Source organism: Ranitomeya imitator, chromosome 5 (assembly GCF_032444005.1).
Source record: "Ranitomeya imitator isolate aRanImi1 chromosome 5, aRanImi1.pri, whole genome shotgun sequence".
NCBI classification, from domain to species: domain Eukaryota; kingdom Metazoa; phylum Chordata; class Amphibia; order Anura; family Dendrobatidae; genus Ranitomeya; species Ranitomeya imitator.
The window spans coordinates 130,723,500-130,746,864 of record NC_091286.1 but is presented as its reverse complement, the minus strand read 5'-3'; the positions used below and the strand labels follow the sequence as shown (position 1 = coordinate 130,746,864).

The 23,365-nt window shown below is 42.4% G+C and overlaps 1 protein-coding gene across 1 annotated transcript in view; it reads right to left on the bottom strand.

The window, feature by feature from the left end:
- LOC138681554 (sulfotransferase 6B1-like) overlaps positions 1 to 23,365 on the bottom strand; it is an 82,357-nt gene that overhangs the window by 18,928 nt on the left and 40,064 nt on the right. The window contains exons 4-6 of the mRNA XM_069769152.1: positions 20,619 to 20,745; positions 10,280 to 10,374; positions 2,400 to 2,556 (exon numbers count right to left, since the gene is read on the bottom strand). Coding sequence (XP_069625253.1) covers positions 2,400 to 2,556; positions 10,280 to 10,374; positions 20,619 to 20,745 — 379 coding nt within the window. The remainder of the gene's footprint in view (positions 1 to 2,399; positions 2,557 to 10,279; positions 10,375 to 20,618; positions 20,746 to 23,365) is intronic.

The following is a 23,365-nucleotide window of genomic DNA, read 5'->3' as shown; positions in this document are numbered from 1 at the left end:
TTTAACCATTTCGTACTATTGGATTAATAATGGATAGGTGTCATAATTGACGCCTCTCCATTATTAATCTGGCTTAATGACACCTTACAATAGCAAGGTGACATTAACCTCTCATTACCCCATATCCCACGGCTACACGGGAGTGGGAAGAGAGTGGCCAAGTGCCAGAATAGGCGCATCTTCCAGATGTGCCTTTTCTGGGGTGGCTGGGGGCAGGTGTTTTTAGCCGGGGGGGGGGGGGGCCAATAACCATGGACCCTCTCCAGGCTATTAATATCTGCCCTCAGTCACTGGCTTTTTTCGCTGGCGGAGAAAATTGCGCGGGAGCCCATGCCAATTTTTTCCGCGATTTAACCCTTTAATTTAATAGCTAGAGCGCCCAAATTTTGCACATACACACTACTAACATTAGTAGTGTGGAATATGCAAAAAAAAGGGATATGAGATGGTTTACTGTATGTAAACCATGTCTCATATCCTGTCGGGTTTAGGAAGGAGATAGCAAAAGCCAGCAATTGAATTACCGGCTTTTAAGCTATCTAGCGATGTATGAAATATAAATACACATATATATATATATATATATATATATATATATATATATATATATATATATACGGTATAGACCTGAAGTTTGGCACTCCTTCTCATTTAAAGATTTTTCTGTATTTTCATGACTATGAAAATTGTCCCAACCCCATTTATAAGGCAATAAATCCCACTTATTAAACCTGACAGGGCACACCTGGGAAGTGAAAACCATACCCGGTGACTACCTCTTGACGCTCATCAAGAGAATGCCAAGAGTGTGCAAAGCAGTCATCAAAGCAAAAGGTGGCTACTTTAAAGAACCTAGAATATAAGACATAATTTCAGTTGTTTCACACTTTTTTGTTAAGTATATAATTCCACATGTGTTAATTCATAGTTTTGATGCTTTCAGTGTGAATGTACAATTTTCACAGTCATGAAAATACAGAAAAATCTTTAAATGAGGTGTGTCCAAACTGTATGTGTGTCTCACTGAGATATATATATATATATATACCACTATACTATGTGTAGACATTTTAGCTATTCTATTCTAACCTGTAAGTGTGATTTTACTGTACACCGCACTGAATTGTTGGCTTTTCTACAGAACACCGCTGCGTATTTCTCGCAAGTCACACTGCTTGTCCATGTGTAATCCGTATTTTTTGCTCCCCCATAGACTTTCATTGGCGTATTTTTTGCGCAATACGGTGACAAACGCAGCATGCTGCGATTTTCTATGGCCGTACAATACCATATATTACGGTTGCGTAATATACGGCTGATAGGAGCAGCCCGATAGAGATTCATTGGGCCGTGTGTAATGCGTAGTTTACGGACGTATTTTATGCGCTCATATGTCCGTAAAACTCACTAGTGTGACGCCGGCCTAAAAAAACTTCACTAGTTATTTAATTGTTTTCACTTTTGTGTCTCGCAATCACTGTATGTCCTGGCACTTGGACTTTTCAGCGTGAGGCTCCTCATGGGTTCCCTCTTGATTGGTCTAGAAGGCGAGTGTGTGGCCATCAGGTTCCAATCTCCCCTGAAAAAAAAAACAGATTCTCTTTTCTCAGGAGAGGAGCTGACAAACATTTTTCTTAGTTTTGCTATTGAGACTGAGATTGAGTCTCCCTTGGCTTTGGCTAAGATTGCTACTAGTCACGGACTTCCATCATGGCCTTTTGGGTCTTAGTTATTGGAAGCCTCTCTTCTGTTAGACATCATCCATATTGACCGCATTCTAGTGCACTTTTGGAGTAACCTTTTTTGCACATTTGTGCTCAAATAAAAAAAAAAAAAAGTCTCTAGAACTATTTATAAACCACATGGAAAATGTAATTGGTGACAGATTGAGAGTTACTTATTGAAAGATAATTGGATACATACAAACAGACAGACATGGTAAGAAAAACAAGGGATTCTCCCAAGCAATATAGTGACATACAAATAAATGCTGGTTAAACACTTGTTGTTATAGAGGACAAATAAATAGAAAATTACCTAATGTGAACAGTATAAAAATGTACAAGATGTACAAATCAGATCACATTGTGCAGAAAAGGGCAAATTTCTGCATTTTGGGTATAGAGGGACCGTGTCTGAATAAAAGTAATTCTGAAAGGCATTGATGGCAATTTAAAATGTAGATTAGTCATTTTGGCCTCCAGAGGAGCCAAACTTTCATAAGGTTGAAATGGTGGAATTAGCTTTCTCAAAGTCATGTTATGTACACACCTCATATAGAGAGACCAGGTCCTATATTTATTGGCAATGTGTATTCTTTTAGCCATTTTTATATATTGAAAAAATGTATAAGCAATTATAAAAGACGGAACCACTGCTGTTTTGTGTCTGTGACCTACCTTTTCTGAAGAATGAATCACCAAGTTTTCCATGAGTATTTTCTGATTGTTCTTTCATAGAGTTAAAAGAAGTGCGGCTTGTTACAAGTTCAATTTGTTCTTCATTCAATGGAAGCTGATAGAATTCTGATATTTTTTTCAGTGCTGTGGGAAAGTCCTTAATTCAAGGAAAAATAAATAAAAGGTGTATATTCTTTAACTGGAATCTAACAGCTAATATATGCTGCCCAATCTATGGGCAGCATTGATCAGACACTGGCTGTATGCTATCAGCAATATATTTGAATCTAAAACTCTACATTAAGAGAAAAAAACACTTTTAAAACTAATTCACTATATTGGCATGATATACATGCACGTTTGAGTAAAAATTCAGTCTTCCTCTGTTTTTATCATTTAAATTAAGAATATTTTCTGTACTATTGCTATAATTAGCTTAGCTCCTTAACCCTGCTGTTGTCTTCGGTCTGGGGAAACCGATTTTGAACTTTGGTATTTTTTGGGGTGTTCAAGATGTGGTTCTGAAACTTGTGGTTGATTGACTTAAATGAGGATGGGTCGGTCGGCCACGGATTTCAGAGCCGCATCTTGAATAATTTAAAGAATATTGAAGTTCAAGGTCGGTCGTTTTTGACCAAAGACAACAGCAGGGTTAAGGGCTGCAATCCCTTTTTCCTCAGAAGAGTCCCCCAAATATCACAGAGAGTAATGCTAGCGGGACCTTCAGCAATGTATGGTAACTCAGTTTTCCTGCAGCACCTCAAGAGAGCAACTGATAATTGCACAGTGCCTAGTGACAGTACCCATAGAAAAGCCAAGTTCTGAAATTCAGAGAAACTCCGATTATTAATGGAGGACTTAAGCAGAGTCATAGAATCATAGAATGCTAGAGTTGGAAGGGACCTCCAGGGTCATTGTGTCCATCCCCCTACTCAATGCAGGATTTAATAAACCATCTCAGACTGAAGTCTGTCCAGCCTTTGTTTGAAGACTTCCATTGAAGGAGAACTCACCACCTTTCATGGCAGCCTGTTTCACTCATTGCTCACCTTCACTGTCAAAAAGCATTTTCTAATACCTGATCTCTAAAAATGATGCGGGGGGGGGGGTCTGAACTTATTAAATATAGTCTGCCTAACAGTATGTGCACAAGATGCTCTTTTCAGGCAGATTTCAGAATGGAAACTGCCTAAAAAACCCTGAAAACACTCAAAAGAATGGAAATATGCATTTCTACATAAAAAAAAAAAACCTTTCTGTTCATATATTCAGCCCTTTCAATGTCTTTTAACTGCTTCAGGTTTCTAAACGTGCTAAATGGTTTAAAAAAAACATGGCTTTTCCATCCTTCTGGCGTTTTCCCCTCGAAAATGCCCTGTTCTTTACAAATAACCCAAAATAAATAATTAAAAAACACGGCATGCCCCCCCCCCCCCCCCTATTTTTGGCAACCAGTCTTGTTGAAGCAGACAGCCGAGTGTTGCAGTCCCCAGCTGTGAGTTTTGCCTGGTTGGTTATCAAAAATAGGGGGGGAACTCACGCCGGGTTTTTCATTCGTTTATTTAGTTATAGTGTAGGCGGCGGGTGAGGAATACCCCCGCCAGCCTCTCCTTCTGTCAGTGTTATTAGTGGCAGCAGGTGTACTTTGAAAGGAATAATAGTCCCAATAGCCCCCACCTGCTGTCATTATTCTGACTTGAATATACAGTGAGGGAAATAAGTATTTGATCCCTTGCTGATTTTGTAAGTTTGCCCACTGACAAAGATATGAACAGTCTATAATTTTAAGGGTATTTTAATTTTAACATTGAGAGATAGAATATCAAAAATAAAATCCAGAAAATCACATTGTATAAATTGCATAAATTTGTATTTTGCAGTGAGAAATAAGTATTTGATCCCCTACCAACCAATAAGAGTTCTGGCTCCTACAGACCACTTAGACACACCTAATCAACTCGTTACCTGCTTTAAAAGACAGCTATCTTACATAGTCACCTTTATAAAAGACTCCTGTCCACAGTCTCAATTAATCAGTCTGACTAACCTCTACAACATGGGCAAGACCAAAGAGCTTTATAAGGATGTCAGGGACAAGATCATAGACCTGCACAAAGCTGGAATGGGCTACAAAACCATAAGATGCATGGTGAGAAGGAGACAACTGTTGGTGCAATATTAAGAAACTGGAAGAAATACAAAATGACTGACAATTGACATCGATCTAAGGCACCATGCAAAATCTCACCTCATGGGGTATCCTTGATCATGAGGAAGGTGAGAGATCAGCCTAAAACTACACAGGGGGAACTTGTTAATGATCTCAAGGCAGCTGGGTCCACAGTCGCCAAGCAAACCATTGGCAACACATTACGCAGGTCCCCCTGCTCAAGAAGGCACATGTGCATGCCTGTCTGAAGTTTGCCAATGAATACCTGGATGATTCTGTGAGTGATTGGGAGAAGGTGCTGTGGTCAGATGAGACAAAAAAATGGAGGCGTTTTGGCATTAACTCAACTCGCCGTGTTTGGAGAAAGAGAAATGCTGTCTATGACCCAAAGAACACCGTCCCCACTGTCAAGCATGGAGGTGGAAACATTATGTTTTGGGGGTGTTTCTCTGCTAAGGGCACAGGACTACTTTACTGCATCAATGGGAGAATGGATGGAGCCATGTACCGTAAAATCCTGAGTGACAACCCTACACCAGGACATTAAAAATCAGTCGTGGCTGGGTCTTCAAGCAAGACAATGACCCAAAACATACAGCCAAGGCAACAGAGGAGTGGCGCAAAAAGATGCACATTAAAGTCATGGCCTAGCCAGTCTCCAGACCTTAATCACAAAAAACTTATAGAGGGAGTTGAAGATCTGAGTTGCCAAGCAACAGCCTCAAAATCTTAATGATTTAGAGATGATCTTCAAAGAGGAGTGGACCAAAATTCCTTCTGACATGTGCGCAAACCTCATCATCAACTACAAAAAAGTCTGACTGCTGTGCTTGGTAACAAGGGTTTAAGTCTTGTTTGCTAGAGGGATCAAATACTTATTTCTTACTGCAAAATGCAAATAAATTTATATAATTTATACAATGGGATTTTCTGGAATTTATTTTTGATATTCTATCTGTCATTGTTAAAACTAACCTACCCTTAAAATTATAGACTGTTCATGTATTTGTCAGTGGGAAAACTTACAAAATCAGCAATGGATCAAATACTTATTTCCCCCACTGTAATTCTCATCATTTTCCTCTGCTTGTGCCGATCGCCGGCAGAGCAGGGGAGAATAATGAGAGCCGTCTTCAGCACCTGCCACTGGGGAAAAAGCAAAAAAAAGCAAAAAAAGATATAAGATTGTATGGATGGAGCACCAACATAGGGGTATCTAGGAGATTTGAAGGGTGAGCCGCCGAGGAGCGGGAGCGCAATCTATCATTTTTTTGTGTTTTAGGGTGCCAACCTCCGCTGTTAGGCAGATATTCAGCCTAGGGATTATAGCATAGAGTGAACATAGGGAGCACTATATCTGCACGGTGATTGTTGTTGGTCTTTTTTTAGATACGGTGTTCTCAATAAAAGTTATATTTTATTGTATCTACCATACATGAGGGTTTTCTTTTGTTGCCTTTTCTTGATTCATTAAAACCCCAGACATATAATTTTCTATAAAATTTGACAGCACCTGCCACTGGGGAACAGCGCTTACTGTAGCGCTTCTGCGCTGGTGCCGATGCGTGTCACACAGATGACTTCCATGTGTGTTCTCCATGTGCACGTGTGCAGGATGTTTCGCGGCCCATGCTGACGGTAAAAAACAGACATGTCTACGTGTGGGGCACACGGACACATGGTCCGTGGAAACAGACTGACATGTGCACAGAAAATGAATGGGTCTACATGTGTCAGTGTCTCCGGTACGTGTGAAAACTGTCACCACACATACCGGAGACATGGATGTATGAAAGAGGCCTTAGGCATAGGTCCTAGGATTATCCGGGGGAAACCCTTATATATAATACTAATTTAATATGTCATATAAATATAACTGCTTATCCTTCATAGTACAATGTATCTCATAAATATTATGCAAGTGTGTGTTATATGAATGGTTATTCACAAATGGCATAGTTAAAGGGAGTTAGAGGAAAATATCGACTCCTCTGTAACAGGTGGTAAAGAAGTCTCAGTCCCTTTTTACTGCATATCTCAAGTATGGTTGGATAAATGACCAAAAAGAATACTGGATAATTGATAAATAAAATGTCCAAACAAGAAGAAATCCTGGGTGGATTGCGGAAGTTACAAGATTGAAAGATGTTTTCTGGGCTTATGTAAAATAAACTTTAATCATTATAGAAATTAAAATTTTTAAAACTTTCTTATATTAATGATCAAGAGCTGTGATTTCAGTCTATAATCAGAAACTACAGTATTTGCTTCCTTATCCTGAAGACTTGCCCCGGTATTGATCAGCTATAAAAAAGTACACGGTTCATTACATGGTAGACTTAATGAAGTTGTATGAAAGTAAAAAAAATATGTTTTTTTTTTTCAGAAAAAGCAACCTTCATGCCCAGGAGCTGCATATGGTAATTATGATAAAGATGATCAGTCTCATATAAATAAATCTATATTTTTTACTCTGCCTCTTCCATTCATGCAGTAGATAATGACAGAATATACGGCAAAAGCCAGCTCACCGATCATTGCAAGAAGCCCGGAACTTCGTCCTGACAAGACGCAGTAGGATTCCATAAATGAAAAGAGAATGGTTCCAGCTTCAATAAAATCATGAAAATTTATTCCAATTTTTAAAATGGAGAAACAACTCCTGGGACAGCACCATAGCACATGCGAGGTAGGCTACGCGTTTCGACCGACACAGCAGTCTTTATCACAGCTGATCTACTCACTGATTCCTCAGGTATAAAAAGAACCAGGAACCAATAAAATGATAGTGAGTCCTCACATGACCCGAAGGTCCTAAATACTAACAATGAACCTCTATATAAAATGCGTAAATTTGTGCAAAACTAACAATTAAATACACATAAACATATAGAAAAATACACACATACAATATTTCTAAAGTTAATGCAAAAAATACAAAAATAGCAAAAAATAAGATTGAAAAACGAAAAAAAAAAAAAAAAAACTGAAAATCTCTTTTTTTTTTTTTTTTTTTTTCTCTTCCTTTTTTTTTTTAAATGCATGAAAACTTTTTACAATACATGAAGAGACTATCAATAATGGAACATTAATTCATTCCTTCTATTTAGACCATTAGGAAACCTAGTGCCAAGGTTAAAAATCCAAAAAGCCTCCCTGTTTAACAACATTCTCTGAATGTCACCTCCTCGTGAAGGTTTTTTTATTTTCTCAATCCCTGTTACTCTCAATGATATTGTACTGCGAGAATGGTAATCAATAAAATGTTTGGCTGCTGCTGAAACAGTGCGACTATTATTTAAAGTACAGGAGATATCGTATAGATGTTCTGATATCCGATTTTTCAGTTTTCTAGTTGTACAGCCAATATATGTTTTATCGCAGTCAACGCAATCAATCTTATATATAACACATTTTGTGTTGCAGTTAATAAAGCTTTGGATTTTGTGCAGGCTATTATTTTCTGCGGTGCCAAATGATTTAGTGGTCACCAGGTGTTTGCACGTAGTGCAATTAGTCACATTACATTTGTAGCTCCCTGTACACTTGAGCCATGTGCTACTGCGTTTTTGAGACAAAAAATTATTGGGAGACAATTTGTTACCAAGAGTAGGTGCTCTTCTGGCTACAATATTACACCCTTCACTCAATATTTGGGAGAGAATGCGATCTTCATATAAGATAGGGATGGCTTTATTTATAATAGTTTTAATTTTATTAAATTGTGGGCTGAATTGTAAACAAACGAATGGTTTATTCATGACACTGTTTTTATTAATTAATTTCTTTGGCGTTGGTTTTAAACAATTGTTTGGGGGATTTGTCCCTGAACACATAGGGTTACTTTGCGATTTTGTATCGTTATTTACTAGATGTAACGCTCTATTCAGCATCCAATTTGGATATCCACGATGATGGAATTTCTTACAGGATTTTACAAGATCGTTTTGAAGTTCAGCATTATTGTTACAATTTCGTTTTAACCTAGTGAATTCACCTACAGGGATAGATTTGACACTAGGTTAAAACGAAATTGTAACAATAATGCTGAACTTCAAAACGATCTTGTAAAATCCTGTAAGAAATTCCATCATCGTGGATATCCAAATTGGATGCTGAATAGGGCGTTACATCTAGTAAATAAAGATACAAAATCGCAAAGTAACCCTATGTGTTCAGGGACAAATCCCCCAAACAATTGTTTAAAACCAACGCCAAAGAAATTAATTAATAAAAACAGTGTCATGAATAAACCATTCGTTTGTTTACAATTCAGCCCACAATTTAATAAAATTAAAACTATTATAAATAAAGCCATCCCTATCATATATGAAGATCGCATTCTCTCCCAAATATTGAGTGAAGGGTGTAATATTGTAGCCAGAAGAGCACCTACTCTTGGTAACAAATTGTCTCCCAATAATTTTTTGTCTCAAAAATGCAGTAGCACATGGCTCAAGTGTACAGGGAGCTACAAATGTAATGTGACTAATTGCACTACGTGCAAACACCTGGTGACCACTAAATCATTTGGCACCGCAGAAAATAATAGCCTGCACAAAATCCAAAGCTTTATTAACTGCAACACAAAATGTGTTATATATAAGATTGATTGCGTTGACTGCGATAAAACATATATTGGCTGTACAACTAGAAAACTGAAAAATCGGATATCAGAACATCTATACGATATCTCCTGTACTTTAAATAATAGTCGCACTGTTTCAGCAGCAGCCAAACATTTTATTGATTACCATTCTCGCAGTACAATATCATTGAGAGTAACAGGGATTGAGAAAATAAAAAAACCTTCACGAGGAGGTGACATTCAGAGAATGTTGTTAAACAGGGAGGCTTTCTGGATTTTTAACCTTGGCACTAGGTTTCCTAATGGTCTAAATAGAAGGAATGAATTAATGTTCCATTATTGATAATCTCTTCATGTATTGTAAAAAGTTTTCATGCATTTAAAAAAAAAGGAAGAGAAAAAAAAAAAAAAGAGATTTTCAGTTTTTTTTTTTTTCGTTTTTCAATCTTATTTTTTGCTATTTTTGTATTTTTTGCATTAACTTTAGAAATATTGTATGTGTGTATTTTTCTATATGTTTATGTGTATTTAATTGTTAGTTTTGCACAAATTTACGCATTTTATATAGAGGTTCATTGTTAGTATTTAGGACCTTCGGGTCATGTGAGGACTCACTATCATTTTATTGGTTCCTGGTTCTTTTTATACCTGAGGAATCAGTGAGTAGATCAGCTGTGATAAAGACCGCTGTGTCGGTCGAAACGCGTAGCCTACCTCGCATGTGCTATGGTGCTGTCCCAGGAGTTGTTTCTCCATTTTAAAAATTGGAATAAATTTTCATGATTTTATTGAAGCTGGAACCATTCTCTTTTCATTTATGGAATTAGTAGATAATGACCACAAGATTTTATGGAAGCCCAGCTTTGTGCAACCTCTTAATTAATGACTGACAGCCTTCTGTACGAGTACTTACAGAAATAACTGTACATTTATAATTAGCTCTACCAATTAACTACTAAACCCAGAATGAGCAGAGATTTTAAGAAAATAAAATCATATTTATATGAAATTTTTCCATCAATCTGCTCAGTTTCCCATGCTCGGTATCCTGCTGCTGGCAGATCAGACTGCATGTCCAATAATATAACAGGTTCCCTTAAAGGGACAGGAAGTCACACTTACCATTTTCATTTCTTCAAATGTTATTGCCATCATGGTTTTATCATTGAAGTGCTTCTCCCAGGCCACAACAAAATCAAAATACTGCCCATAACACACTTTAGAAAAAAATAGAAAAAAAGTTTGTAGATGAGGAATTTGAAGCAAACAAACAAATCAAAATGTCACATTCACTCTACATTGAAGGCTATTTAAAGTCTACCTTTTCATTCACCTCAAATGTGTAGAAAAGCATCGCCTTCTCGCTGTCTGCAACTTGCTATCTATTCCTTTTAAGTGAATAGATATTCAACAGCATTTTGCCAACAATGTAGGAGCTGCAACATCTTTTCTCTCACTTTTCATCTTGCATTCTTTCTGCGGTTATTTTCTTGCTTGTCCTGAACTGAAAGCTCACCCCACAATTATGGCTACAATCAGTTTCACAGACAGGAGAGCAAGAGCAGAGGGCCCATGAATGGGGCATTATAAATAACAAGGCAGGACTCCAGATCAGATTAAAAAAGTGTATTGTAAGCCACAAAGGTGCAATAATTTGGCAATACAATCGCTTTTGTCAAGCATGAAGTCAAAAATACAGCTGAAACATGGTTTTCTTTTTTGACTATGATACACTTTTTATGGCATCTGATGTAGAATGCTGTCTTGTTCTTTATATTTATTGATAGACTTCTCATTGGGTGAGTAGTGAAAAATTGTTCCCATCAGCGGGTGATCATTCTCTTCATTAAGTAAGCCAGGTATTCTGTTCCACTCTTTTGTTATTACAAGGCCTGACATCCTGCAATCTGTCTCAAGCTGGCCATGCACATTAGATGGCTGTCTGCTGATCACTCAGCCGACAGACATCTTGGCCATCTCTCTCATACTCTGCAGTGCTTACTCAGCAGAGTGCTCCTGTGTTCTCCATGAGTTCTCCAAGAGAACTAAGTGAATGTCAGTTTAAAATCAGACATGCCCAAACAACATCTTTCCCGACCATCAGTTGTCCAGTGCCCCCATACGCACTAGAATGTCAATCGAACCTGTTGATATCTATAGTCTAATGTGCATGGTGAACTTCAGTGTCTCTTCTGCTGAAGGTACTGCTGAACCCTGCTAAACCCTAACCACAAACCTAACCCCAACACATCCCTAACTCTAATCCCAACCCTAACCCTAATCCCAACCATAATCCAAAACCTAACCCTAATCCCAACCCTAACCCTAATCCTAATCCCAACTCTAATCCTAATCCCAACTTTAACCCTAATCCCAACTCTAACCCTAATCCCAACCCTAACCCTAATCCCAACCCTAACTTTAGCCCCAACCTTAATTTTAGCCCCAACACTAACCCTAACATTAGCCCAACTCACTTTAGCACCACTGTAACCTAATGGGAAAATGGAAATAAATATATTTTCCTTATTTTATTATTTTTTCCTAACTAAGGGGGTGATAAAGGGGGGTTTATTTACTATTTTTTTTTATTTTGATCACTGTGATAGGGTCTATCACAGTGACCAAAATGAACCAATAGGAAAAATCTACCTATTGTTGCCAGGTGCTGGCCAGCAGTTCTCGACGGGCACATGCGCATGCGCCCACCATTTCCTTCCTGGAAGAAGACGTGGGGGGACACAGGAGGATGAAAGCGGGCACAGGCATACCGTGGGACACCGGGAGGTACAGGGAGGGTCTGGGACCCTATTTCTCTCTCTAATATATGCTCTCAGCCTTTAATCTGTATAGGTCATAACTCCACTTATGACAGTACTTTTATAAAATATTTGTAATATTTTTCCTATATTACAATCATTATTAAAAATTATAATTTTAAATCTTGCCATTTTTACACTGACCACTGGGGCTTTTTGAGACTCTAACTTCCTGTTGTTTCAGGAAATCTAGATGCACATTAGCAGCAATGAACTGACCCTATATTTCATATTAAAACATCTAATAAATGTGTGCAAAGGTCTTTGGTAAGAGAGCAGAAGCACAAAAGCTGTGGCATCTTCTGTTGTTGGTGGATCCTATGTTATCATCTGAGAATAGAGTTTATTATCAGTTTTTTAAATTCTGCTTTTGATGGTAAGAAGGCTGCTGTAAATTTTAATGAAAGGATGGGAAGTATGAGTCTAAACAAGCCCACTTGGCCCTTGAAAAAAATGCAAGATTACCATTTTTTAAGTAAAGACTAGTGTTGAGCATTCTGATACTGCAATCATCGGGTATCGGACGATATTCGCGATATCGGAGTTCCGATACTGAGTTCCGATACTTTTGCAATATCGAATACCAGAATCGGAAGTTCCCATAATGCTATGAGCCAGTTTGATTTAATTCAGCCAATGAGGAATCCTAAGAAGTGCGGGCACATCCTGTTATGCATGCTAGGCATGTAACTAATGGCATTGCTGTGATTGGCTGCTGAAATGATGTCATGATGCACTATAAAAGCCACCGCCGCCATTTTTGGTTCACTCTGCTGTGAATTCAGTTAGGGACAGGACGCTGCTGTTCTGACTGAGGGACAGTTTGAGATAGCAATTTGCTTCATTGTGCTTTACCCAGGCTACTGTAGCAACCGCTGTTTGAGAACCTTTTTTTATTTGCCTTGCAGCACTGTTCACGGCTGTCTGCAAGGTCTCTGTGTGTGAATGCAGCTCACGCTGCAGTGTGTTCTGCAGCCACATCAGGTTGTAGTTCCCTCAGCGTGCGTCACTGCCTCATACTGTTACATTGTCCTTTTTTGCATTTGTGCTGCTGCACATTTTTCCTGATTTCTCCTATTAGTGTGTTTCCATCCGTATCCAGCTGGATAGCGTGCACATACTATATAGGAGTAGATAGAGGAACTTTTCTGCAGTCTTGCAGCGCCGTTCACGGCTGTCTGCAAGGTCTCTGTGTGTGAGTGCAGCTCTTGCTGCAGTGAGTTCTGCAGCCACATCTGGTTGTAGTCCACTCAGCGTGCATCACTGCCTCATACATTGTCCTTTTTTTCATTAGTGCAGCCCATTTTTCCTGATTTCTCCTATTAGTGGTGTGTTTCAATCCGTATCCAGCTAGATTGCGTGCACTATATAGGAGTGGATAGAGGAGCCTTTCTGCAGCCTTGTGCCCTGCAGCCCCAGCCAGATTAGTATTAGCCTATTTTTTGGTGTCTCATCTATTGCATTGTAGGTTACCTTCCTGTATTGTAATAGCTACAAAAAGTTTGTGATACTATCGGTTTTACATCTTTGGGCACATCCATTTTTTTTTGTAAAAAAAAACCTAAATAAAGTTCACCAAACACTCCACTTTACAGTTGTGTAGGCCACATTAGCTCATATTAAAGTCTAGTCCACACTTTATTGAATTAGTGTTTCTTATACCTGTTAGCAGCTGTTCAGGAATAAGCACACTAAGTCCTTAGTACTTTTCTCCCTATCTTTATCAGTTTACCAAGATGAAGAAGGCAGGGAGTAAGGCACATGGTCGTGGCCGTGGAGTTTCTGCAGGGAGAGGACGTGGGGATTCTGTGCCTGCTGCGGGCACCAGGGACTTAGCATCCCCCAGTTTTACCAGGGAACAGTCCTTTATGCGCAGCTTTGTAGGAGCTTGCCGTACCCCACTGCTGCAGGACGAACAAATTGAAGCCGTTGTCGGATGGATGGCAGCTAACGCATCGACTTCAATTAGTGTCACATCCTCTCAGGTCCAGAGCAATGACGAGCACCCATCTGTCTCTTCACCACCTGCCAAATTGCCCAGGCAGTCAGAGAGCCCTGGACAGGAGCCATCTCTACTTCTGTTCTCTGAATCTCTTGGCTTGGAAAGAGGGGGCCAGCCAAGCAGCATTCGAGAAATGGAAGAAGAGGCAGTATGCAGTGATGCACAACTGCTTTGTCTCTCTGAATCTGAAGAGGCAGGTGGGCCAGTGCCTATGGTCAGCACACCTCAGTGCGCATCTGATGATCAGACTCAGGTGTCACTTTCTGGTACGTACTGTGCTGCCGAGACTACCCAGGAGAAGCAGTTGTTGGAAGAGGGTAGTGCAGATGATGAGGTCCTTGACCCATCATGGCATGAGGTACAGGAAGGTGGTGGGAGCAGCTCTGAGGAAGAGATTCCCTGAACGGCCCAAAAAGGAGGGAGAGGGAGGGGGCAGACTGGGTTGCCTGTAGCGTCCACCTCGGACACCCATTAGGAGCATGCCTCTTCCAAAACCCAAAACGGGCGCTCCCAAGACTTGCAGTGCCTGGTCCTTTTTTGACACAGTTGCAGATGACATTTGCTTTGTCAAATGCAAGCTGTGTCATCAGAAAGTGAAAAGAGGGAAAAGTGTCAGCAACCTCAATACCACAAATATGTGGAAACATGTGCGGACCAAGTACGTGGTGGAGTTACAAAAACACACTGAAGACCTAGGCCAACCTACAGCGCCACCTACCACCTCTTCAGCTCGTGTTATAGCCTCTTCCTCCAGCTCACATACAGCTGGTTCGGCATCCTCACAGGATCGCCATGGAAGAAACTCTGGCAGTGTTGTACAGAGACCTAGTGTAATTCCACCCACAGCACCACGTTCCCTGTCATCCTCACACTCCCTGCCCAGTCTGCAGCCATCGGTAGCACAGGCATGGGCGAAAAGGCGGCCATTCTAGGCAAATCACCCCCGAGCACAGGCTCTGAATGCTGGCATTGCAAAACTACTATCCCTTGAAGTGCTCTCATTCAGGCTGGTGGAGACTGACACCTTCCGTAACTTGATGGCATTGGCAGTCCCACAATACAATGTGCCCAGCCGCTTTTATTTCAGCAGGCAAGCCATCCCTGCCCTGCAAAAGCATGTGGAGGGAAACATTAAACATGCGCTTCTAAACGCCAACAGTAGCAAGGTCCACCTGACCATCGATGCGTGGACCAGTCACCATGGACAGGAATGATACCATTCCCTCTCTGCCCATTGGGTAAATGTTGTGGAGCCGGGTACAGATCTTGAGAGTGGCACTGTACGTGTTCTGCCAACTCCAAGGATTGCAGGAATCCAGTCTGTACACATTGACTCCTCCTCATACTCCAGTTCCTGCAGGAGCCGTCACAGTCTACCCCCACATGGACCCGTGAACGCTTACCTGTTACGACCGACATGAGCACAGCCGTGGCCAAACATCAACAGGCGTATTGAATTTAATTTCTTTGGGGAATTAAAGCCACACAGTGCAGGAGCTCTGAAATGCCATCAAGCATGAGAGCAACATGTGGTTTGTGCCAGCGAATCTCCAGCCAGGCATAGTAGTGTGTGACAATGGCCGAAATCTGGTGGCAGCTCTGAGCCTAGGCAACCTCACTCACATCCCATGTCTGGCACATGTGCTCAACTTGGTCATGAAGAGATTTTTGAGGGACTATCCGGATTGTGATGCACTGCTGCACAAGGTCCACCTAGAGTGTGCTCACTTGCGGCGTTCCAGTATGGCAAGATCGCACATTGCAGCTCTGCAGTGCCGATTCTGCCTTCCGGAACATCGCATCACATGTGACCTACCCACCAGGTGGAATTCAACGTTACATATGTTGGAGAGGTTGTGTGAGCAGCAGGCAGCAGTAATGGAGTACCAGCTGCATCAGGTGCAAAAAAGTCACACTGCACGCTGTTCTGACTTCACCACCACTGAGTGGGCCACTATGAAGGACATCTGCCAGGTTTTGTGTGCCTTCGATGATTCCACGCAGATGGCAAGTGCAGATGATGCACTAGTCAGCATGACTATCCCCCTTATCTGCCTGCTTGAAAAATCACTGCAAGCGCTAAGGGAGGAGGTTGTGGACGAGGTGGAGGATGAGGAGTCACAAATGCCATCTGCGTCTGGACAGTCTGCACAACGTGGTTCCTTACAAAGGCCTAGGCAGGGGACACTTTGTGAGGAGGATGAGGAGGAGTCAATGGAGGAGGAAGACATCTGTCCAGAGGAGGGAGTTACACAATGCTCTAGTAGTCAGTATGTATAGCAAGGGTGGGGTGATGCAGAGCTGGCAGAGATCACGCCTCAAGCAGGGGACAGCATTTCTTGGCCAGTTGACAGTCTGCAGCACATGGTTGATTTCATGCTGCAGTGCCTGAGAAACGACCGCCGCATCGGCTCTTCCCCCTTCAAGTTTTGGGGCTCTAAGCTGGATACATGGCCAGATCTTAGCCAGTATGCATTGGAGGTGCTGGCTTGCCCTGCTGCTAGTGTATTATCGGAACGCATCTTTAGTGCCGCAGGTGGTGTACTAACAGACCGTCGCATGCGACTATCTTCCGATAACGTTGACCGGCTTACTTTTCTGAAAATGAGCAAGGCCTGGATCTCGCAGGATTTTGCCACTCCTCTCCCAGATTAAATAATTGGTTAGCAACAGTATCCAGGTCTCATGTTGTGTTCATGTTTCTACCACCTGAACTGTAATCCCTGGGCTCCAACACGACCAGTTGCTGCTCAGAAGTGCCGTATGCACAGTCAACACATGACCCAGTGTTATTGGGTTTCAGTAACGTCAGCTGATCACCAGCTGTGTATCCGGCAATTTCTCCTGCTCCGTCCACACTCACACTGCAACAGATATTAAACTTGCTCCAATTAGGCTTCAGTCTACACTCTGTTTCTAGCATTGACCCTGGGCTCCAACACTGCCAGTTGCTGCTCAGAAGTGCCGTCTGCACAGTCAACACTTGCTGCCGTGTTATTGGGGTTCAGCTGCTCCCCTGCTGTGTATTCAGCAATTTCTCCTGCTCCGTCCACGCTCACACTACAACAGATATTAAACTTGCTCCAATTAGGCCTCAGCCTACACTCGGTTTCTAGCATTGACCCTGGGCTCCAAAACTGCCAGTTGCTGCTCAGAAGTGTCGTCTGCACAGTCAACACTTGCTGCCATGTCATTGGGTTTCAGCTGCTCCCCTGCTGTGTATCCGGCAATTTCTCCTGCTCCCTCCACATTCTCACTACAACAGATATTAAACTTGCTCCAATTAGGCCTCAGCCTACACTCTGTTTCTCCTGTAATCCCTGTGCTCCAACACCGCCAGTTGCAGCTCAGAAGTGCCGTCTGCACAGTCAACACTTGCTCCTGTGTTATTGGGGTTCAGTAACGCCAACTGCTCCCCTGCTGTGTATCCGGCAATTTCTCCTGCTCCCTCCACATTCACACTAAAACATATATTAAACTGCCTTCAATTAGGCCTCAGCCTACACTCTGTTTCTCCTGTAATCCCTGGGCTCCAACACCGCCAGTTGCTGCGCAGAAGTGTCTTTGGCACGGGTACTCCCTCCTGCCCAGCCTGGTTCCAGCACGCCAGCTGTTTCCGTGTAGTATCAAGGTCACTTTGCCTGCAATACGTTGTCCTGTCAGGTTGCGGTCGGGTTAGCCGACTCTATGGTGCCTGCAGTTTAGGTGCTTCCTATGTGGGCTGCGGGAACTGGCAATTAAAGCTGGTTCCGTAGTGCCAATAGGACAAGCTCCCCCTGTAGGATTGTGGGTTTTCGGTAACTCCGGCCGGCTCGCGGCCTTGCAATTTTTTTTTCATGTGAACCTTCTGCTGCCTATCTGAGTTCCAGCACCATTAGCTGGTTCTTTGGAAGTCAATCATGAATAGGTCTCCCTGGGTTCCAGTACCGTCAGCTGGTTCCAGGCAGAGCCTTTGGCTTAGGTGCCTCCTTCTCGGCATCCGAGTTCCACCAACCTCTGGTGGTCCTTGGTAGTGCTTTCTGGCACGGGTACCTCCTGCTTAGTAACCAGGTTCCAGTACCGTCAGCTGGTCCTCGGTAGTTCCATTGGCTCTTGTACCTTCTGCTCCCCATCCTGGTTCCAGTACCATCAGCTGGTTCCAGGCAGAGCCTTTGGCTTAGGTGCCTCCTTCTCGGTATCCGAGTTCCATCAACGTCTGGTGGTCCTTGGTAGTACTTTCTGGCACGAGTACCTCCTGCTTAGTAACCGGTGTCCAGAACCATCAGCTCGTCCTCGGTAGTTCCATTGGCTCTTGTACCTTCGGCTACCCATCCGGGTTCCAGTACCATCAGCTGGTTCTCGGCAGTGTCTTTGGCACGGGTACTCCCTCCTGCCCAGCCTGTTTCCAGCATGCCAGCTGTTTCCGGGTAGTGTCAAGGTCACTTTTGCCTCCAATACATTGTCCTGTCGGGTTGCGGTTGGGTTAGCCAACTCTATCGTACCTGCAGTTTAGGTGCTTCCTATGTGGGCTGTGGGAACTGGCAATCAAAGCTGGTTCCGTAATGCCAATAGAACAAGCTCCCCCTGCAGGACTGTGGGTTTTTGGTAACTCCGGCCGGCTCGCGGCCTTGCAATTTTTTTTCATGTGGACCTTCTGCTGCCTATCTGAGTTCCTGCACCATTAGCTGTTTTTTTGTAAGTCAATCTTGAATAGGTCCCCCTGGGTTCCAGTAACGTCAGCTGGTTCCAGGCAGAGCCTTTGGCTTAGGTGCCTCCTTCTCGGTATCCGAGTTCCACCAACGTTTGGTGGTCCTTAGTATTGTTTTCTGGCACGGGTACCTCCTGCTTAGTAACCAGGTTCCAGTACCGTCAGCTGGTCCTCGGTAGTTCTATTGGCTCTTGTACCTTCGGCTACCCATCCGGGTTCCGGTACCGTCAGCTGGTTCTCGGCAGTTCCTCAGCCTTCTTGTACCTTCTGCTACATTTCCAAATTCAAGCTTTTTGAAATGGTTTTTGGTAATCACTCTGGATCTCCCTGATGATGACCCTAAAGATGATGACCCTGAAGACGAACACCCTGAAGACTACCCCGAAGAAGACAACGACCCTGGAGACGACGACCCCAGAGATGACGACTCTGGAGACGAACACCCTGAAGACTACCCCGAAGAAGATGACGACCCTAGAGACGACGACCCCAGAGACGACGACCCCGGAGACGACGACCCTGGAGATGACGACCCTGAAGACCACCCCTAAGAAGACCAAGAAGAAGATGACCAAAAGGACAAAGAACAACAAGACAACCACCAAGATACAGAAGAACAAGAGACAGAAGACCAAGAAGCAGAAGAACAAGAAGCTGCAGAACAAAAAGCAGAAGAACATTAAGCATAAGACTAAAAATCAGAGCAAAAGGTATTAACTAAATTATAAGCAGAAGAAGACTAAGCAGTGTATGGGGGTGAGTCCGTTCCTCCTCATGGTGCCCCTGGAAAAACCCTGCTGCTGCAGGCCAAACTGAACGCGGACAAATCCCGTTGTAAATCTTTTATGACAGGCAGAACGGAAGGTGTAATCTTCAAACTTTTATGGATAACAACTACAGGAATGCCTGTCACAAATAAGAATATGATGAAGAAGAAGAATATGAAGAAGATGAAGAAGTAGAATATGAAGAAGAATAATAGTTGAATAAAAAGAATATGAAGAATGTAAAAAAAAGAATAATAGGAAGAAGGTGAAGAAGACAAAGATGAATAAGGTGAAGAAGAAGTTGATGAAAAAGATGCTGCTGCTGAGGATGATGAAGGAGAAAGTGTGAGAGAAGTAAAAAGGAAAGTGAAGCGCATGGAAGTAGTGAAACATAAATATCTTAAAAAAAAAAAATTAATTCCTGCTATTCAATTTGATTGGGCTAAACCTCTATGCCTTTCATATCTACTCCACCTCCTCCAATACATTCTACATTTTTCTTAGTTGTTTTCCTTCATGTAGAATTAACCTACAAGGAAAGAAAGGGTTTATTTTAATTCCGATATTTTTGTCCCATTGACTTGCATTGGTTTCCGATATCGGAATCGGCAATACCCGATATTTTTTGGGTATCGGTCCGATCCAATCCGATCCGATATTTTCGGATATCGGAAGGTATCGCTCAACACTAGTAAAGACTGTGATAAGCTAAAAAAGAATGCCAAAATGTTTCAAAATAATATACTTAATAAAAAAAAAGCTTTATTTAAACACGTTCATTTTATTTTGTCTTTTTGCCTTTAAAGTTCACTGAAAAAAATGTTGATACAACTAAGTGTGTAAGTCTATGTTCACATTAGCGTTGTGCGGGGCTGCGTCGGGCGCAGCCACGGCGATGCATGCGCCATGCACCCCTATATTTAACATGGGGGCGCATGGACATGCGTTGTCTTGCGTTTTGTGACGCATGCGTCTGTTTGGCGCAACAGAAAATGCTGCATGATGCAGTTTTTTCTGCGCCAAAAATCATGAAAAAATGAACGCATGCGTCACAAAAAGCTGCGTTTTGCATGCGTTTTTGCATGCGTTGTGCGTTGCATCGCCGACGCAGCACCACACAACGCAAATGTGAACGTAGCCTTATATGAGCTTTAGTTTGAGCTTTTAGTGTCTGTAGAATAAATACCTTTTCCGCTTGTAAAGTCCTTAAAGAACATGTCCCAGGAATTATAGGAAGGAAGAGGAGGCATGCTATTATGAAAATTATAAAAGGAGATAGCTGTGTCTTTTGGGTTACGAAGAACCAGCAATATCTGTCAAAATATTAAAACAGTAAATATTACATTTTTGACCAATTTTCTACATGTTTTACAATATTTTATAATTTTTTGTTTGGCCCAGTCTTTTGCTTTCTTGTTTGAGCATGGATGTACTCCTATGCCTACAGTACTGTTAATATTTAAGTAAAATAGTTTTAAAAATGAATATCATATTCAGGGCCGGCTCCAGGTTTCTGAGGGCCCCGGGCGAAAGAGTCTCAGTGGGCCCCCCCCCCACCCCTCTAACACATACCATGATTCATAATGCACAGATACAGGAGAGAAATATAGCACAGCCACGTAGCATATTATAGCACAGCCCACGTAGTATATAGCACAGCCCACGTGGTATATAGCACAGCCACGTAGTGTATAACAGCCCACATAGTATATAGCACAGCCTTGTAGTGTATAACCGACCACATAGCATATAACACAACCCACGTAGTGTATAGCACAGCCCACGTAGTGTATAGCACAGCCCACGTAGTGTATAGCACAGCCCACGTAGTGTATAGCACAGCCCACGTAGTGTATAGCACAGCCCACGTAGTGTATAGCACAGCCCACGTAGTGTATAGCACAGCCCACGTAGTGTATAGCACAGCCCACGTAGTGTATAGCACAGCCCACGTAGTGTATAGCACAGCCACGTAGTGTATAGCACAGCCCACGGAGTATATAACACATCCATATAGTATATAGCACAGCCAGTCATGTAGTATATAGTCTATAAGTCCCACCCACACCTAGCATCACTCAGATGCCATACTGTAGGTCTGTGGTGGCCCCGTACAGTCGCACCTTGTCCTCCCAGGCTGCATCCCCCGCAATGCTTTGGGACCAGCCTGGAACTTGGAAGGATTGCTTTCACCGTCACTCACGTTGTACAGGGTGCACCGTTCACTGACTGCTGGCTGCTCGTGCTTGTCATCGTCTTCCTGCTTGGCGCTGGACCTGGCTGGACAGTGGATGATCGCTGAGCGCCTGAGCTCACCTGGAAGTGACGACACAGACAGCCCGGAAGTGACTCTTCATATCCATGGTGACGGGTGAGTATTCCAGCACCTGCGCAGCGAAACTCAGTCACAGAGAGAGCTCTGTGCCGCACCTGCTGCCAGGGATGGCTCCGCCTCCGAGTCCTGGCTGGGAGACGGAGATCACGGAGCTCAGCTGATCTTTTAATACACACACAGCACAGCCGGATGTAGTCTGGCTGCGGGGGCCCCCCGGCTCCAGGTCATCAGTGTAGTATCGTCCGTGTCTGTACTGCTACTACCTTAAATGGGCCCCACGTCTCGCCAGGGCCCCGGCATTTGCCCGGGTACGCCGGGTGCTGACGCCGGCCCTGATCATATTGTAGAGGCTCTTGTTTGTGTATATATATATAGGCTGTACTCTGTGCTAGTAATGTAGAAGTAAGTGGGTTTACGTAATTCTAAACTGTTCCATATTGTGAAGTATTTTTTGTTTTTATTCTGCATACCATTATCTATTTAAGGAAAAAATCAAATAAAATATTGCAATATTACATTTGTGACTAATCCTAATATTAGGAAAATGCTATTTGTACAGTAATGTAGTCAAAATGACAGAATTGCTTTTGAGTCACCTCACCTGCCTAAAGCAGGGTTCACATTAGCGTTTCTGTGCGCTGCGTATGATCTGCATACATCCGCATGCGTCATGCGTACATATTTTTAACATGGTGTACGCAGGGACATACTTTTGCGTACGTTCGCATGCTTCATTCACGGTGTGCGGCGGTTTCTGGTGAACGCAACATGTTGCATTTTTTTAGGTAACAAATATTGCGCAATCATGCGCATGTGGATTATTGTGGATGAATGCATAAAAAAACCGCATTACTATCTATGGAAACGCATTGGTATGCAAGGACATGCATATGCATGCATTCAATACGCATGCGTACTTTAGACTGTGCATGTCCAGGAAATTATGTCACCACCTCCACCATGCGCATAAACAACGCAAACGCATGTCAAAATGCATTTAAACGCATGCACACGCAGCATTTTTTTTGTGTGTCATGTGCGAAGGCGTAAGCATGCATTTGCATGCGCTTTGGCATGCGTTTGCATATGCAGATGATACGCTGCGCACAGAAACGCTAATCTGAACCTAGCCTAACAGCTACATCGATGGAAAAGTAAAAATGTGAGTTTTTTCAACAACTTAACCCCTTAATGACAGAGCCAATTTGGTTCTTAATGACCAAGCAAATTTTAACAATTCTGACCTCTGTCACTTTATGAGGTTATACCTCTAGAACGCTTCAACGTATCCCACTGATTCTGAGACTGTTTTTTTCGTGACATATTGTACTTCATGTTAATGGTAAAATTTCTTCGATATGGCTTGCGTTTATTTATAAAAAATGGAAGTTTGGAAAAAAATTGCAAATTTAGAAAATTTTCAAACTTTTAGTTGTTGTACACTTAAGGCCAGGGTTACACTTGCGAGTGTTATGTGAGAAACTTGCGCGAGTCTTTCGCATCAATACCTGGCACTGCCGCCTGCACTCGGACTGGAGCGTATGGCTGCATGTATTTCTATGCAACTGCAGTCCGAGTGCAGGCGGCAGTGCCGGTTA